This window comes from Macadamia integrifolia, chromosome 10 (genome assembly GCF_013358625.1).
Source record: "Macadamia integrifolia cultivar HAES 741 chromosome 10, SCU_Mint_v3, whole genome shotgun sequence".
In the NCBI taxonomy this organism is placed as follows: Eukaryota; Viridiplantae; Streptophyta; class Magnoliopsida; order Proteales; family Proteaceae; genus Macadamia; species Macadamia integrifolia.
The window spans coordinates 8233710-8251000 of record NC_056566.1 but is presented as its reverse complement, the minus strand read 5'-3'; the positions used below and the strand labels follow the sequence as shown (position 1 = coordinate 8251000).

The following is a 17291-nucleotide window of genomic DNA, read 5'->3' as shown; positions in this document are numbered from 1 at the left end:
CCTTCTTCGTGCTCTCCTCTTCTTGCTGTGCAAGTCAAGTAAAAAGGTGGTTTTAAAGTGGCATTCGGTGGTATCCCCACCTGTACATAACTCTCCTCCACCGACTTGGCTTTAAGCCTCTTTGGTGGAGAATTATATACATATTATATATATATATATATATCTCATTAGGTACACTTCTTTATACTAAGTTGTAATACCAGTAGATGTACTAGAGGAGAAGGGGTTCACCTATTAGAGAGGTGTGTGGGGCACACAGAGGAAAAACACTAATTCTGGATATTTGCTACCTGAACCGGCAGGCTGGCTGGCCAGAGGCGCTCTCTAGCCAGTTAGCCTCTTTTTGCCCATCTGCTGTCCAGTCTTCTGGCTAAGGTACCTCACCTCATATGGCACCCTTCCCCACTCATGTAGGCACTCTCAAGCCCTTCCTTAACTTACTTTAAGATTCCTTTTTCTCCCCTGTACTCTCATTTACAATCTTAATTATAAATCCTTCCCCCCTATACCCTTATCTACCACATTCTGTTACCAAGGCTGGGGTTCTAAAATCAGGGTGTTACATCCAATCCTGAGGACTTCTGAGGGATTCCAGGGGTCCAGCCAAAGAGAAGTAGAGGCTCCATTTCCTATGGAATAGGAGATTGCCTCGAGGGCTAAGGGTCTGAGGCAGAGGATACATCTCCAACCCCAAAAGGAGTCTGGGTGGGGAATTGCAGACCAAATGGAATTGGATTTGAGGAGGTAGGAGTAAACCCAGGAGACCCAGATGCTGTTATGCTTGGAGGCAATTCTCTAAATCAATTTGAGGATGCTTGCATTGTTCATGTCTTTAATGTGCCTGAGGCCTAGCCCTCCCTCGGATTTGGGGAGGTAGACAGAATTCTGGCTGGAGGGGCGGAGGAATCTGGTGGAATCGGTTCCTTTCCAAAGGAAAGAGCTGATGAGAGACTCAATGGCTTTTATGGTTGGGGGAGGGATGACGAAGATACTAGACCAATGGAGGAATTCCTTTTTCTCCCCTGTACTCTCATTTACAATCTTAATTATAAATCCTTCCCCCCTATACCCTTATCTACCACATTCTGTTACCAAGGCTGGGGTTCTAAAATCAGGGTGTTACATCCAATCCTGAGGACTTCTGAGGGATTCCAGGGGTCCAGCCAAAGAGAAGTAGAGGCTCCATTTCCTATGGAATAGGAGATTGCCTCGAGGGCTAAGGGTCTGAGGCAGAGGATACATCTCCAACCCCAAAAGGAGTCTGGGTGGGGAATTGCAGACCAAATGGAATTGGATTTGAGGAGGTAGGAGTAAACCCAGGAGACCCAGATGCTGTTATGCTTGGAGGCAATTCTCTAAATCAATTTGAGGATGCTTGCATTGTTCATGTCTTTAATGTGCCTGAGGCCTAGCCCTCCCTCGGATTTGGGGAGGTAGACAGAATTCCGGCTGGAGGGGCGGAGGAATCTGGTGGAATCGGTTCCTTTCCAAAGGAAAGAGCTGATGAGAGACTCAATGGCTTTTATGGTTGGGGGAGGGATGACGAAGATACTAGACCAATGGAGGTATATAGATTGGAGAACAGTTCTGGTTTTTTTCTTCTTCCCCATCGTGGAGCATGCTGCCCCTTCTCATCATGGTGGTTTCTTCTCCTCCTCTTTTCAACTATTCAAGGCGTTATTGGTCTGCTCACGTTCTTACAGGTATCAGCTTTAGTTATACTTTCCGTTCTGTCCAGAATTTCCATAATTTCTTGATTTTCAAGTTCTTACATGTATCAGCTTTAGTTTTACTTTCCACTGTCCAGAATTTCCATTATTTCTTGATTTGCTCAAGTTCTTACACGTATCAGCTTTAGTTTTACTTTCAGTTCTGTCCAGAATTTCCATAATTTCTTGCTCTCCAATCCTTCTCTCTCCTGGACAGACCAACCATCTAATTAGGTTCAAATATTTGAAGTTGTATACATTCTCTAATGTGACCAATCATGTCTCATACATGGCTTGTTACAAAGAGTCACATACTTCAGAGTCAACAATAGTACAATACAATCAATGAGTCATCCCTATCTCCACATAGAGTCCTAGACTCCTTGGACCAAAACAAATTCTGGCGAAGCTCATAACCATTAGAATGCTGCTACTGCTGCTGACGAACCAAGTTATCCTCCAACTATTGCAAAAAATCTGGCCATGTCATAATGCGGCGGAAGAAACGCTCGAAGTCCTCCACAGCAGCTCTATAAATGAGATCATCAGCATAATACAGGTACACTAACTTAGGGGAGATATTTCTCCAACTTTGGATCTTCATAAATCTTCCACCAATGCAGAAAATCGTCGCTCGCTTCCACTGCGTTCCTCTACTACTCAGTGCCCAAGCACTGGTTCCAAGTTTGTATGGCAATGATTTGGCCAGGATAGCAAGAAAACTTAGTTTAATGTCACACCCTACCTCAAATTAGGCCAAGGTATGCGGCACTGGATACCTTACCGTACCAGTTAGCTTGAACCACCAGGATCTAATGTAGAGATGAACTTACACAAGTACAAAAATCTTCTACCAAATTAAAGTATGCAATCAAGGGAAAATTTATATTTTACATAACCCATGGTGATCAACTCTAAATGATAAATAATAATTAGACAGCTGAATTATAATTCACAATTACCATAATATAATTACATCTTACAAGCATAATAATAAAACCTTAAAGCAAAGGAAATCTTAGTCCTCCACCACATGTCTCACTAACACTACCTTACAACCATTGCCGAGTCTCAATCCACTCCAGCTCAGATTCCACCATCTAAAAACATAAATCCACAAAGGGTGAGCTTTATAAGCCCAATGAGGGGTGAGCATGCAAGCACACACAACATCATAATGCCAACACACAATAATATCCACAGATGCATAGCCACATAATCTATTTTATTAATAATATCCATTCTAATTACTAGGTCTCAATATGTGGGTATAAGTGCTATAAGCAACATAGGTGGTATCCCCTTCCCAGTACGTCGGGCCTCAGAGATACAAGCTAGTTGCAAGCAGGAGTCATCCAGTCCCAGAAAGAACCTTGGTCCCCGAGGCAACCCCTAAATAGTAACCCCTAATAGCCAATGTCCCAGAATCCCACACCGTCATTGGTCTCACATGCTATCTGACAGTTATGCGCGCAATACGTCGTACCATGTTGTGCCCTCTCAGGATACAGTATGTCGTATCCAGGCATAGTAGTCCTCCGCGACCTACCACCGAGTGGGATTAGCCAATACCTTATCCCTATTGGCAGGGGGTTATAGCACTGGGATGTGATCCTAACCATATGCATCTACATGCATCCATATCAATCATAGCATCCAACACACATCTGTGGCCACAACTATAACACTGACCTCTGAGCCCACAGTACTGGAAAGAACCTCGGCCACACCGTGCCTCAGACCGTCAATATTACAACCATCACCACACAACTATCATACTACACATCCACAAAACCTTGGTCACATCAAAGTCGGTGAAATCATACAACATGTGCAATATATATATATATATATATATATAAAATAAATCCAAAATAGGGTTTCCAACACATTACACATGAGCATGCGGAAACATAAAAGCATATAAAATCATTCTTTAAAATAAAACAATCACCCACTCACCTGATACCCAAATCTGATGCCTTTTCGTTGTATTCCCGTCCACGCGTATTCTTACCGAGTATTTTAGTTGCCTAGTTAAACAATTAATATTTCAAGTTAGTTTTATTATTCGTTGTCTAAAGATAGCCCAATTCTCTAAACTCCTGTTGAATTCCCTCACTAGAATTCAGACCAACTGTTGGACAGAGGCATTGATTCTAGACCAGCATCTCTCCCAACAGTGACCTAGTAACTAGTTTAGCTTTTAATTTAGGTGTAGGCCTCTAATTTAACCCACACAATCTTAGGGTTTCTATTTGTCTAACCAGACCAATCCACATAGTACTTGGGTCATCAGACACCCATCAGAGGTAACCTGTGAGTTGTCACAGCCCTCAGCTGACTGGGCTGATTCCCAACACATTCTTTTTTGCTCTCTATACTATTCACTATAAAGGGCATGGTCTTACATTCCCTATGGACATCCCCTAACTATGGCAGAGTTCTCTTAGCCAGTTCAGTGATAGGATTTGAGCTCTGTGATCCCTACCACAACCATCTTTACAGGGCTTAAGCTCACTAAACATGTATCAGCAGGCCCCCCAACCCTTGTACAGGGTGCACCTAGACCCAACCAGCAACCATTTAGGGTTCTGAGACCCCAACCAGTGGGTATGGTTTGGCCTAACCGGCTGGCAGCTCGTGAACACCGGTGGATAGAATCTACCGGGGCAATTTTCCTGACTTCTGGGCCTCCAAATTCACTCTACAAACTTTGTAAGTCATGCTCAGTCTCGGTGACAAGTCAATTTGGCTGATTGCAGCCCAATTCATTGAACACAGGGCCGATTGAGTTTCAATTCTCCCAATTTCCTACCCAGGTAACCCGATTACAACTTCTGTCCATTCTTGAATCAAATTGAGCATATGTAGGGCTTTAACCCATCTCCAATTTCATTTAATTTTACCCAATTGGGAAAATCCCTATGATCAGGGTTTTCAGTATCGGTATGTATCGTACCGTATCGGCCCTTACCGATACGATACACATCGATACGACATATGAAATTTTTAAAACCCTTTTGTATTGATACGTATCCTACGATACACACCGATACTATAGAAACACAACCCTAAAACGATGCAGAAGATAATGGAAAAACAATAACAAACAATGCACACAGATTTATGAGGATCGGCAAGATTGCCTACGCCCTCGGTGAGATGAGATCCTGTTTTACTATCAATGGAGAATAGGGTTACAGCGCTCGTCCCTCACACCTCTCAGTATTGCTTGCATTGTAGAGAAAGAAACCCTCGCTATAAATATATAGCGAAAAACCCTAATCCGGAAAGTACACAATTGCCCTCAAATAAAAAATTCGAGCGGGTGCCCTCCTACACCCCCTGCTATGCAGGGGGGGCCTCCTACCCCCTTGCAACCCCCATGGGTAGCTAACCGGTTTGTGGGACCGCCGTCCTGCCTGTCAAGGTGCTGTACTAGTACTCCCTGGGTTAAACTGTGACGGAATACAAGACATCGTACACCAACAGATACACCACCGATACAATACGATACACATCGATACACACCGATACTCTATGGAAAAAATAAAATTGAGTGAAATGTATGTTTCGGTCGATACATACCGATACGGTATGATACGTATCGATACAGTGCGCTAGAGTCATATAATGGCCAAGTTGGGTCATTTTTCAAAAACATGATTTTTTGATGGGTTTTTGTTCCAAAGTTTTTGCCAGTCATATTTCTCTCTAACAAAAGTGGAAATCAAGGTTGGGAACAAGGATTTTACATTTATGGGACAACTACAAACCTTGAATTCTTAATGCGATACTCTCAATTTAGTGTTTATGCATAATATATGTTACCAATAGCTTTTTTTAACAAATTTTTTATGCAAATGTATAAAAAAGTGTTTCCTATCCATTTATGTGCGTATCTTTAGTGTATCATAGCGTATCTCCGATACGATACGATACGATACCCTCTAATACGTATCTTAATTTTGGTTGACCGATATGGTGACCGATACTGATACTTTAATCCTTGCCTATGATCTAGGGTTCTAGGGATGATTGCACAATAAATTGGCTCCCAAAACTAGGGTTTTAGCTGTAGGGAGTTGAACTGAGTTCTCATAGCCATTTCCCTACCTCCAATTGTAATTAATGCTAACCCTAACCTAATGGTAGAATTATCCTACCACAAATTCACTCGGTTAGGTCAGGGGAAGTTACCTCATCTCAGTTCTTGGAATCTGCAACTACAGTAGGGAGTGTCTTGGTGCAACTGTCCAGCTGCAGACCTCATTTCTAGTTGTGGCAGCAACACTGGCAAACCTAGGCTTTGCTTTGGACATCAAGAATACAGGGGCAACATCAGCATCTGGGCTCTGTACAACCCTAGCAGTAGCTGAACAGAAATAGGATAGCAGCCCCATCTTCTTCCCTCCTCCTCCTTCTTCTTCTTCTTCTTCTTCTCTTTCTTTCTCTTCCTCCCTTCTCTGGTTCCATCAAATTTTTGCAGTAGAAATGGTAAATAGTGGCAGCCCCATTCACTTATATTCAGCCAAATGGCTAAATACCCCAAGAATTAACCTCGTTTATTTATTACTTTAAAATTTAATTACACCACTTAGACCCTACCATAGTTGCCAAGGCGTCGCCAAGGCGACGACTAGGCGTCCAGGCGGTTTGCCTGGGGCCTAGGCGACAGCCGCCTTGTTGCACTACATGTCGCCTTGTGTTTCGGCACTTATTTATGCCAAATATCATTCAAGTAAATGTTTTTAATATTTGTTATTTCATTTACTTAATATTTTATTCATAAATAAGCAAATACCCCCTGTTTGAATCCAATAAAAATAGTTTAAAAATCAAATTCCAAAAGGATAAAAAGTCAACCCCCCAGTCCAAGAACAAAAACTGGATTTTGGTTATAGGGACGATTTTCAACTTTTAAATGCTAGGGTTTTTCTCAATTATGAAAATTTTATAAATTCTATCATGTTAAAACATTGCTAAAAACCAAAAGTCCGGTAAAAAAATATTTTGTTTTGATATTCATAAAATTATTTTCATTCAGGCGATTTTAACAGTATTCGCGCACTTAAAAATAAGTTTGACTGAAGCATAACTTTGTCATTGCAACTCAGATTTAAGTAATCTTAGACTTGTTAGAAAGCTGGTTTTATATTATAACTAATACAAAAAGTCTCATGTAAAAATAAAATCATTTGACCAGTCAAACTTATTATAAAATAAGAGCATTTCTCTAAATATTGATTTTTTATAACTTAATATGACTTAATGTTAATTTTTTATGATTTGATGTGGCTAAATGTTGATTTTTGATGACTTGATGTGGCTTAATCTTGATTTTTTATGATACAATGTATATATAACTTACTAAATAATGTTAGAAAATAGGAAAAATAAAAAATAACACTTGTTCGCCTAGTTCGCCTTAAGGCGGGCGCCTTCTCGCCTAAGCGCTTAGACAACCCTCCACCGCCTTGGTTCGCCTTGGCGCCGTGACAACTATGGACCCTACTGCCCTTTGAGGTAAACAATGAATTAGGATCCCTAAATATGCCTATACACATGGTGTGAGCAGAGTCATACTACAAAGGGGTGGGGCCCACAGAGGAAAAACCCAATTTCCAGCATTTTGTTACCCGAACCGGCAGACCGGTTTGCCAACAGGGTATCTTGCCGGTTGCATTATTTTTGGCCCTCCAGCAGTCTAAACCTCTGTCCTACGTCCACCATGTGTGAGACTGATTCCTCATATTTCTGGCCATTTTACTCCTACTGGGCTAGTAATTTACCAATTTTCTCCTCCTACTGCTGTACGTGTAGGTTCCCAGCATGACAGCCTATTGCCCTTGTGCCAACTAGGTCCTGACACAGGAGGTCAGCTGCTTCAAAATTCAGGGTGTTACATTTCCTAGTTCAGAAATCGAAGCCAGGAAAAAGCCGTCATGCGAAATATTGGCAAAACTGTTGTCAAAACTTCAACAAAAATATATATTGCAGATTGTTTTGTTTAAACAGCCTGTGAAACTGAATGTTTTGCAAATGTTGCCGATATTTCGAGAAATCTTGTACCATGCTTTCCCTACACATAATACTAGATCCCTTGATACTTCAATAGTGTGGACCTTTAGCAATATGTTAGTTTTCCCCTCAAGGTGGCTTTATGTATCTTTGTTTAAGAACTTTGTTTAATGAATGCTGAACATATGAGAGTATTCAAGTTTTTTTTACAGAAATTTATTTCTGCTTGTATTTCAGTGATAATTAAGACCCCAATTTTTGTTTTGCGAACATCCAGAAAATTCTTCTCAATCTATGCAGAAACTTGCTTTGCAAGTTTTGGAGACAGAGTAAAGTACTGGATCACAATAAATGAGCCTCTCCAAACTGCTGTGAATGGATACGGTGTTGGGATATTCGCTCCAGGAAGATCTGAAAATTCATCAACTGAACCATATTTGGCTGCACGCTACCAGCTCTTGGCTCATGCCACAGCCGTTTTTATATATCGAAGGAAATTTAAGGTAATAAATTCATGGAAGAAATTTTCCTGTCTGGGAGTGGTTCCCACGCCTGCACCCTTTTGTCCGTCTCTCTCCTCCCTGAAAAATGACCTCCCAGCTCCCTATAGATTTAACAAAAAGGGGGGCGTTGATTGGGTCTGGCGCATGTGTAGGAGCCATGCTCCTGGACAGAGGACACTTCCCCTAAATTCATTAGTGTGTTCTAGTTCTGTTCCTTTTGGCCTTTTGATACTTCCTGTCCAAGCTTGAGATGATTTTCTCTACATTGAAGCTTCTCTGGTCACAGACACAATGGGATTCTTTGTTTGTCTTCTCATAGGGTCAGCAAGGTGGTGAAATAGGCTTAGCGGTTGATTGTGAATGGGCAGAGGCTTTTTCAGATAAGATGGAAGATAAAATTGCAACAGCCAGGCGCCTGGATTTTCAGCTTGGATGGTATTTCCTCTTTCACAAGACTTCTGTTATTTGGTGGTTTATATTCCTGGCAAACCCCATCTGGTAATGTCAATGAAGTAATACTACAGATCTGTAATTTGTTCAGAACCTTTCTTTTCCTCTGTGCATGTGTATATGTCCAGTGAAAAACTGGTCCACTTTACACTCTTTAGTTCTATCCATTCAAATTTACATTTATAAGAATTTAAGAAGTTTAGCTTGGTAACTATGGTTCTACTTCCTTCGCAATGGGTCATTACCAGCTTCTCCTCCTGAAATGTGGCTATCGAACCAAGGTGGAGAGTCTCGGATTAAAGAAAACTCACAATCAAGAACTTATTTTTCTGTTTTTCACATAAAAGCTATATTTTTAGGTGTTAAGGAATTTTAGTTCTTTCCACTTCTAGGTTATTAGTGATGTAGGGGTTCCTAGGTGACTAGGTTTCCTACAAGATTAACTAACTAGGTAGGGTAAACTCAAGGGACTTGGGTTGGACAGGATAAGGGAAACTCAGCAAATAAGATTGACATGCAAAATAAAGTGAGACTAATGAGCAATAATAGTCCAAGAAGAAAAACACAAACTCACTCAAGCGTCAAAGGGGAATATGGGGTAGGGAACATAGCAGCAAGCAAAGTTAGGTTCTAACATTAGCCTAATAAGCACCAAAGATAGATAAGAATCCCATGTTATATGTTCCAAAACCAGTCATGCTTGTAATAAGAAAATCAGCAACGTCTAAGGCAAAACAGTGGGTAAATAAAGGTCAAACAATGGGCTAAAAGGGGGGTTTAATAGAAGAGGATGAAGCAAATAATAAGGGAACAATGGGGGGATGGGAAGGTTCAGTTCACTACTTACTTGCTGTCCAAGTCTGAGGAGTAAAGAAGAAGATGACGTCCTCGAAGGATAAAAAAACTTGCCGTCCACACTGTTGTTGATGAAAAAAATCCATTGGGTGTTTCAACAGTTCTTGGTTAATTGTAGGAGAGACTAGCAGCAGCCTAGTTATTGAAGAGGAGATCAGCAGCAGCCCAGGTGGGGTCTATCCAAGGATTATGGCCTTCAGTTGTTGGGAGCAGTGGCTGCAATAGTGCAGCAGCAGTTGAGGGAGATAGAGGCAGCAAAAGAGAGAAAGGGAATGGAAGAGGAAGTTGTGAGAGAGGGGAGGCGAGAAAGAGAGAGAGAGAGAAAGAGAAAGGTGAGAGAGAAAGAGAGGCTGAGAATGAGAGGAGATCGTGAGAGAGAGAAAAGCGACAGCTTTTGCATTCAAAATATTATTCATTGATTAAAAAACGATGGCCAATGGCCTTCCACTTAAATAGAATAAAACTTCCAAAAATAAACAAAATATATTTTGAAACTCAATTACTTGAAATGATAAACTACCTAATAGACCAATAGAAAGAAGTCCTAGTTTCCTAATTATTTAAAAAAATCAAATAATACTAGAAATAAAGCAAAGTAACAAAATAAGATTTGGTGGGGTCCACAAGATCTGCCGAATGGGAGGGGTCGTGCCCAGCCCTGGGAAGGCTGGTTCGACTCCTCTCTGTCCTTCTTTCTTCTTCTTCTTTCATCCTTCTTTCTTGTTTCTTCTAATCCTCCAACCACAAAGATGGATCGTGTGGTTGGGTGGTCTTCTTTCGGCTGTACACCTTGATGTCCACATCAACTCTCCCCGATTTAGAAGAATTCACCTCCGGTGAATTACGGCTTAGGTAGTACTCAAGCAGGCTTAGGATGAGTTGTTGGATTTCTTGCAATGTGTTCCAGGTGTTGTCAATCTCCGGTCGCCCACGCCACTTGACTAAGAACTCTCTGTAACCTCCTGTGTGTGTTGACGCAATCTTCTCATTAAGGATTTCCTCAACTTCTTTAGTCCTTCTTGTGACCTTAGGCACAGGTGGTAATGAGGTGGGGGGAAGTGGTTGGTTTGGTTTAGTAGTCTCATCAAAGGTGAAGGAGAAGTCCTCAAAGGGGTAATGGTAGAGGTACCATGGTATGGGACAAGGTCTTCAACATTGAAAATATTATTGATCTCCATACTAGTTGGCAGATCAAGAACATATGCATTGGCACCTATCCTCTTGAGTACTTTGAACGGACTTGTGCTACGAGCATGCAGCTTGCTCGCTTTTCCCCTAACAAAGCGTAGCGGCTTAATTCTAACCATCACCATATCGCCCTCTTGAAACTCTTGTAGCTTTCTGTGCACATCTACCTTCGACTTATAGTGCTCGTTGCTTAGTGCTATTTGTCTTTTTATACTTGCATGCAAATCATGTATATCCTAAGCAAATCTTAAAGGGGGACAGACTAGTGGTACCGTTCTTAGAACTATCATATGCAAACTTGGCCTGGCTAAAGACTCGATCCCAACTGGTAAGGTGTTCTCCTATGAGGCAACGCAACAAGTTTCCTAGACTCCTATTGACAACCTCAGTCTGGCCGTCAGTCTGAGGGTGGAAAGCTGAAGAGAAGTGGAGCTTAGTGCCCATCATCCGCTACAGGGTCCTCCAAAAATGATTGGTGAACTTAACATCCCTATTGGATACTGTGGTGAGGGGTAACCCATGGTACTTGACAACCTCGTTAAAGTAAAATTTGGCTACTATGGACGCATCAGAGGTTTTAGAGCATGGGATGAAATGGGCCATCTTCGAGAAGCGATCTACAACCACATAAATAGAATAATGGCCTCTCGAAGTTTTTGGCAGACCAAGCACAAAGTCCATGCTAAGGTCCTGCCAAGGGGAATGGGGAACGGGTAGGGGAGTGTATAAACCCATGTTTTGCTTTTGTTGTTTGGCAGTCTGGCATGTCCTACACTGACTCACAACTCTAGCAACATCCTTTAGTCCCGGCCAAAAGAATCGGTCCTCAAAGAGGGTGATGGTCTTATCTCAATCGAAAAGGCCAGCGACTCTCCCAACATGCAATTCCCAGATCAGGAAATCTTGGAGTGAAGTCCTGAGAATGCACAACTTTCCTTTAAAAAGGAAACCCTCTCGGAGTAGGTAGGTTGAGCTACTGACAAGGTTACCTCCACTCAAGGAAGTGAACGGCTCACTAAAATCAGGATAGGTGAGGTACCGGTCCTTGACCCGCTCGAATCCTACAACCTTTACACTCGTAGTCTAGAGCAACACACTAGTCTGACTGCTAGCATTTGTGTGACTGAGGAATATGTTCACTCGGCGTAGTGCATCTGCAGTGGTATTCTCTATACCAGGTCTATGCTTGAGTACAAAGGTGTACTCTTGGAGAAACTCGACCCACTTAGGCTGTCTCTGGTTTAGTTTTTTTTGGGGCACTCAGGTATCTCAAAGCTTGGTGATCAGAGAATAGCACGAATTCTTGCGGTAGAAGGTAATGTCGCCAATAGCGCAATGATTGGACAACCGCATAGAATTCTTTGTCGTATGTGGAATATCGTTGCCTTGCTTCATTAAGTTTCTCACTAAAGCAGGCAGCAGGGTGTCCTTACCCTAGGACACCACCTATTCCAATACTAGATGCATCATAGTTTACTTCGAAGACCTTAGAGAAATTTGGGAGGCATAGGACTGGGGCCTCGGTCATAAGCTTTTTAATCTCATTAAAGGCCTTTGTAGTATTCTTAATCCATTGAAACTCTTTCTTTTTCATGCAATCTGTGATAGGAGACATAATGGAACTAAACCGGTAAATGAACCTCCTATAGAAAGTGGCTAAGCCATGAAAGATTCGTACCTCATAGACATTAATTGGCTTAGGCCACTATAATCGCTCTCACTTTCTCAGGGTCAGCATATGCTCTCTGAGTTGACACAACAAATCCTCGGAAGATAACTTGATCACTCATGAAGGTGCACTTCTTGAGGTTGACATAGAGTTTCTCTTGTAAGAGCACATGAAAAACCTTGTGTAAGTGATCCAAGTGGAAAGACGGGGTCTTACTATAGATGAGGATGTCATCAAAGTAAACCACTAGGAACTTGCCAATGAATGGTTGAAGTATTTGATTCATTATCCTCATAAAGGTGCTAAGCGCATTTGACAAGCTAAAAGGCATGAATAACAACTCAAAAAGGCCATTCTTCGTCTTAAAGGCTGTCTTCCACTCATCTCCAGGCCCTACCTGAATTTGGTGGTACCCGCTCTTAAGATCAATCTTTGAGAATAAATCAACCCTGACTCTTGACACTCCTTCAAATTGTTGTTGATTTAGAATGTTGAATGTTTTGGTGGGGGTGTGTTTGGATGTACTTTCTTTGTGTTCTGGAACCCTTACTTCCTTAGGGGCATTGGGGGTCAGCCTAATTTTCTTCTCTTTGAACTCAAAGACATAGGTGTTAGACTTTCCATAATTGGTGACATCCCGGTCATATAACTAGGGTCTACCTAGGATGATGTGGGCAACATCTATCTCTAGGACATCACACCACACTCGATCCTTATATCCTACAAAGTGTAGGGGAACTAGACACCTCAGATTAACGGGGATGGTAGACTGATCTACCCAGGCAACCTTGTAAGGCTTGGGGTGGGGTTTAGGTTTGAGGCCCATTCGAGCAACAACACTCTTGGCGACCACATTCATGCAACTCCCGCTGTCTATGGTGACGCTGTAGACACCCAATTTTGTCACCCTCCCCCGGCTATGATGAAATGTGGACCTTGGACGCGACTTCCGGCTTCCGATCAATAGAGATGATGATGGAAACTCCCCTACCTGAAACCCTGGAAACCCCACGCGGGAGAGAAGAGGGTTAAATTTTGACTTATATTCGAAGAAATCCAGTAAAGATGACCATACGGATGGATAGTGCTTGAAAGTACGATTCCGACGATATATGGTATGTCAAAATCGGACTGTCGGATCTCTCGTGATCATCACCGGAAAAATACATGATTGCTCGCTGGGCAGCTGGCACACCCAGCCCATGGTTGCAGCATATGGTTGCTAGCCAGCCTGTGCCCCCTCTGCCTATGCTCGTGCCCCCTCAGGCCCGTGCCCTCAGCCCCTCTGCCCAATGCCCGAGGCCCTCTGCCTGTGCCCCTGCCCCTGCCCCTGCCCCTGCCCTGCCCCTGCCCTTGCCCGTGTCCGTGCTCGTGCCCTCGCCCCTATGCTCGTGCCCCCGCAAGCCCATGCCCGTGCCCCGTGCCTGTGCCCGCACCCCCGCAGGCCTATGCCTAAACCCCCGCAGGCCTATGCGCACGCCCTCTCTACCCGTCCTCGTGCCTATGCCCGCGTCCCCGCAGGCCCATACCCGCACCTTTGCCAGCTGCTGCCCATGGCTGCGGTCTATGCTCACCACCTATGCCACGGTACCGTGCCATAGTGACGCACACCCACACCACCAATGTCATAGTGCCGCACTCCCACACCACCCATGCCATAGTGCCACACACCCACACCATCCATGCCATTGCCGGCATGCCCTGCGCCGCACACCCATGACATTGCCCGCATTGCTTGCCCTCCCGCACTAACCATGCCCCGTGCACTTGGCCCAATGTTGGGCACCGCCATCAATGGCCGGGATTAGTATTCCACTGACCCGGTAGGTGAAGAGATCCCCTCTTCACCCACTTAAGACCAAAAAACCCCTTTTTTGTTAAGGATTCTCTCCCAAAAAAACCTCTTTTTTGCCCATTAGATAAAAGCCCTCTTCACCCATTTTGGTCCAAGAATCCCTTTTACCCATTAGATAAAAGACCTCTTCACCCACTTTAGTCCAAAAACCCTCTTTCGTCCATTGGATAAAGATGTTCCCTCTTTCCCATTGGCCGAAAAAACCTATAAATACCCCCTCCTTTGGATTTCACACACCAAACAACTCTATCTCACACCATAGTAGTGAAGCTTTGCCCTCTCTCCTCCCCTCCCCTCCCCTCCCCTCCCCCTCTTGATTTTCTTCGAGTCTTCGGAGCGATCTTCGTTAAGATCCGAAATCTTGTTCGGATCTTCGAAGTGTTCTTCGGACTTTGAAGATCTTCAATCCAAGTTCTTAGTCCAATCTAGTTTTTACCAAAAATAGTGTGTTCTTTAATCCCCTCCTTTGAGTGTTCTTGAGCTTTACCAGAAATAGAAATCCCTCCCTCTTGAGGTTCTTTAGGTCTACGAAGAGATCTTTGTCAAGATCCGAAACTCTGTTCGGATCTTTAAAGTGTTCTTCGGGGCTTTGGGGATCTTTAATTCATTTTTAGGTCAATCATTTTCTTTCCAAAAATAGTAGTTCCTAGCAGAAGCCTTGTTCAAGTGCCCCTGGAATCTTTTTAGAAATAGCCATTCCCAGTGGAAGCTCTGCCGAAGTGCCACCTCAGCCTAGCCCTCCCCTAGCCTATCCCCAGCAGAAGCTCTGTCGGAGTGCCACCTTAGCCTAGCCCTCCCTAGCCTATCCCCAATGGAAGCTCTGCGGAAGTGCCACCTCATCCTAAGCTCGGAAATAGCCTTCTCTAGCCGAAGCTCTGTTCGAGTCCAAATCCGAAAGTAACTGTTCCTAGTCGGAACCTTGTCTGAATATCATCACAGTCAGCATCTCTCAAGAAAGGAAATTAGAGGTCAAGACCATCTTCCCCTAAGCTAGGTGAACATGAAAGACAGTCTGAGCCGGTATCAATCAAGGGCCCACCCCTCTTGACCCGAAACAGGGTTTAAGTTCAGGTATAGTTTCTCAACCAAATTGTCATCATATAGACTTTATATAGACCTTGTTTTAGTGTACATAGTAGTTTAAATTCAATCAATGTATGTATGTGTGATAACTTAGCCATGCATGTGGAATAATAATAATTGTGGAAAATGTTCGTTCTTAAGCTTCTAGTAGGAAGACCAGTTGAACTGGGCAGATTGGGTGCCTAATACCTTCCCAACTCTGTAACTTGACACTTACCCTAAATCTCTGGACCAGACCAATTATGAGGCCCTTTTCTCCGGAATTGGGCCCACCCCCGGGTCCTAGGCCCATAATCCTCGGTGTCGACTCCAAACCCTTTTGTATGATCCCGATCCCAGTATTGGACCATAATCAAACCCCCCGTCTAGAATGATGAACTTTACACTCTTGCGAAATAGACCTCCACGTATCTCTGAGCAGCGATACGGCGGTGCGAGGCCCGCAAGCAAAGCACACACGACACACCCCTCCTTCACTAAAAAGGGAAAGAAAGGAGAGAAGGCAGAAATGATGCAAGCCCTTTCCCCTCCAAAAGGGGAAGAGAGAGCCGTCTCATCATTTCCGGCCACTACCATCACAGATGTGGCAGTTCTTGCCCTGATGACATGTGTAAGTGAAGAAAATATTAGTTCGCCGCCAATCATCGCTATTCCTAGGTTGTGAGACCATGCATCGCACAATACCAAGCTTGAGGTCACCGGCCTCCTCGGCGTCCTCATCAGATATGGTGTCATATGGTTTGTAGTCCTCATACTCATGGTCTTAAAAACCCTTTTGGTCACCTTCTTCAGGAGTCTACCCTCCCACATAAAGGTTCTTATTGGGACACTCTGGAGAAGTGACCAAACCCGCGACACTTGAAGCACTGTTGTTGCCCACTACTCTTGGGTGCTTCTCCCAAAATTCCTTTACCCCTGTTGTCAAATTGACGCTGCGGTGCAACAAGGGGTTTTGGGAATCCAATTGAGCCTTGGGGTGGTTTTCTAAATTGGGACTCCCCCAGCTTGGAAGCTCTTGCTCTGGGAATAAGTTCTCATGGAGGATTCCACCTTAAAGGCTATCTTGAAGGTCTGTGGAATGTCTCGCACTAGGTGGGGTGCCATACGAGACTAAATTTTCTGAGTTGAGCCCGGTAAGGAACCTGGATAGTGTCTGCTCAACATCCTTCCGAATACGGCTTCTAATTTTCAATTCATTGAACTTACTCATGTATTCAGTCATAGTCAACTTTCCTTGCTTCAGGGAATTCATTGCATTCAACAACTGGAGCCTATAAGTGATAGGCAAAAATTCTCTCTTGAGCCCCTCTTGCATTTCTACCCAGGTGGTGATTGGCTCAAGTCCTAGGTGTTCCTCTTAGTACTCTAGGTCTGTCCAGAAGTCCTGGGCAGCTCCGATAAGCTTGAACTTAGCAAATTGGTAGCGGACTTTCTCTGGCATATCGTAAAAATCGAAGTACCTATCCATCTGCTTAATCCAATCCAGAAGGATCCTAGCATCAATCTGACTATCATAGGTAGGGGCATCTACCTTAATCATTCGTTTGACATTAAAGCCTCTATTATGATGCTCATAATCCTCATCATCTCCATATTGGGTATGGTGTCTTGGCGGTGGGCCTCGACCCCTACCCCGACCTCTACCATGCCTTAGGCCTTGGAAGTTATCCCTTATCTGGTCATAACCATCGGTGTGGTTATTCTCATTCACTTCCTCAGGGTTAAGGCCTTTGTCCCTAGGCTTAGTGCCAGTTGTGTTACGGCGGTACCGTCCATCAGGGTTTTGGGCACTTGTCTCGAGGGCAGCCAACTTATCTGTAAGGGTTTGGAGATGAGCAACATGTGTCTCCTGTACAGCTTGGCTAGCTTGGAGGGTAGCTTGGATGACTTTCATAAATTCAGCCAAATGTTCAGATTGGGTGGGGGTGTTAGGAAGGTCTGACATATTCTGGGAT

The 17291-nt window shown here is 43.6% G+C and overlaps 1 protein-coding gene across 2 annotated transcripts in view; it reads left to right on the top strand.

Annotated features, from left to right (window-relative positions):
• The window catches only part of LOC122091718 (beta-glucosidase 42), a 168786-nt gene that overhangs the window by 60328 nt on the left and 91167 nt on the right, over nt 1–17291 (top strand). For both annotated transcript variants that reach the window (XM_042661817.1, XM_042661818.1), the window contains exons 7-8: nt 8011–8236; nt 8556–8671. In XM_042661817.1, coding sequence (XP_042517751.1) covers nt 8011–8236; nt 8556–8671 — 342 coding nt within the window. The remainder of the gene's footprint in view (nt 1–8010; nt 8237–8555; nt 8672–17291) is intronic.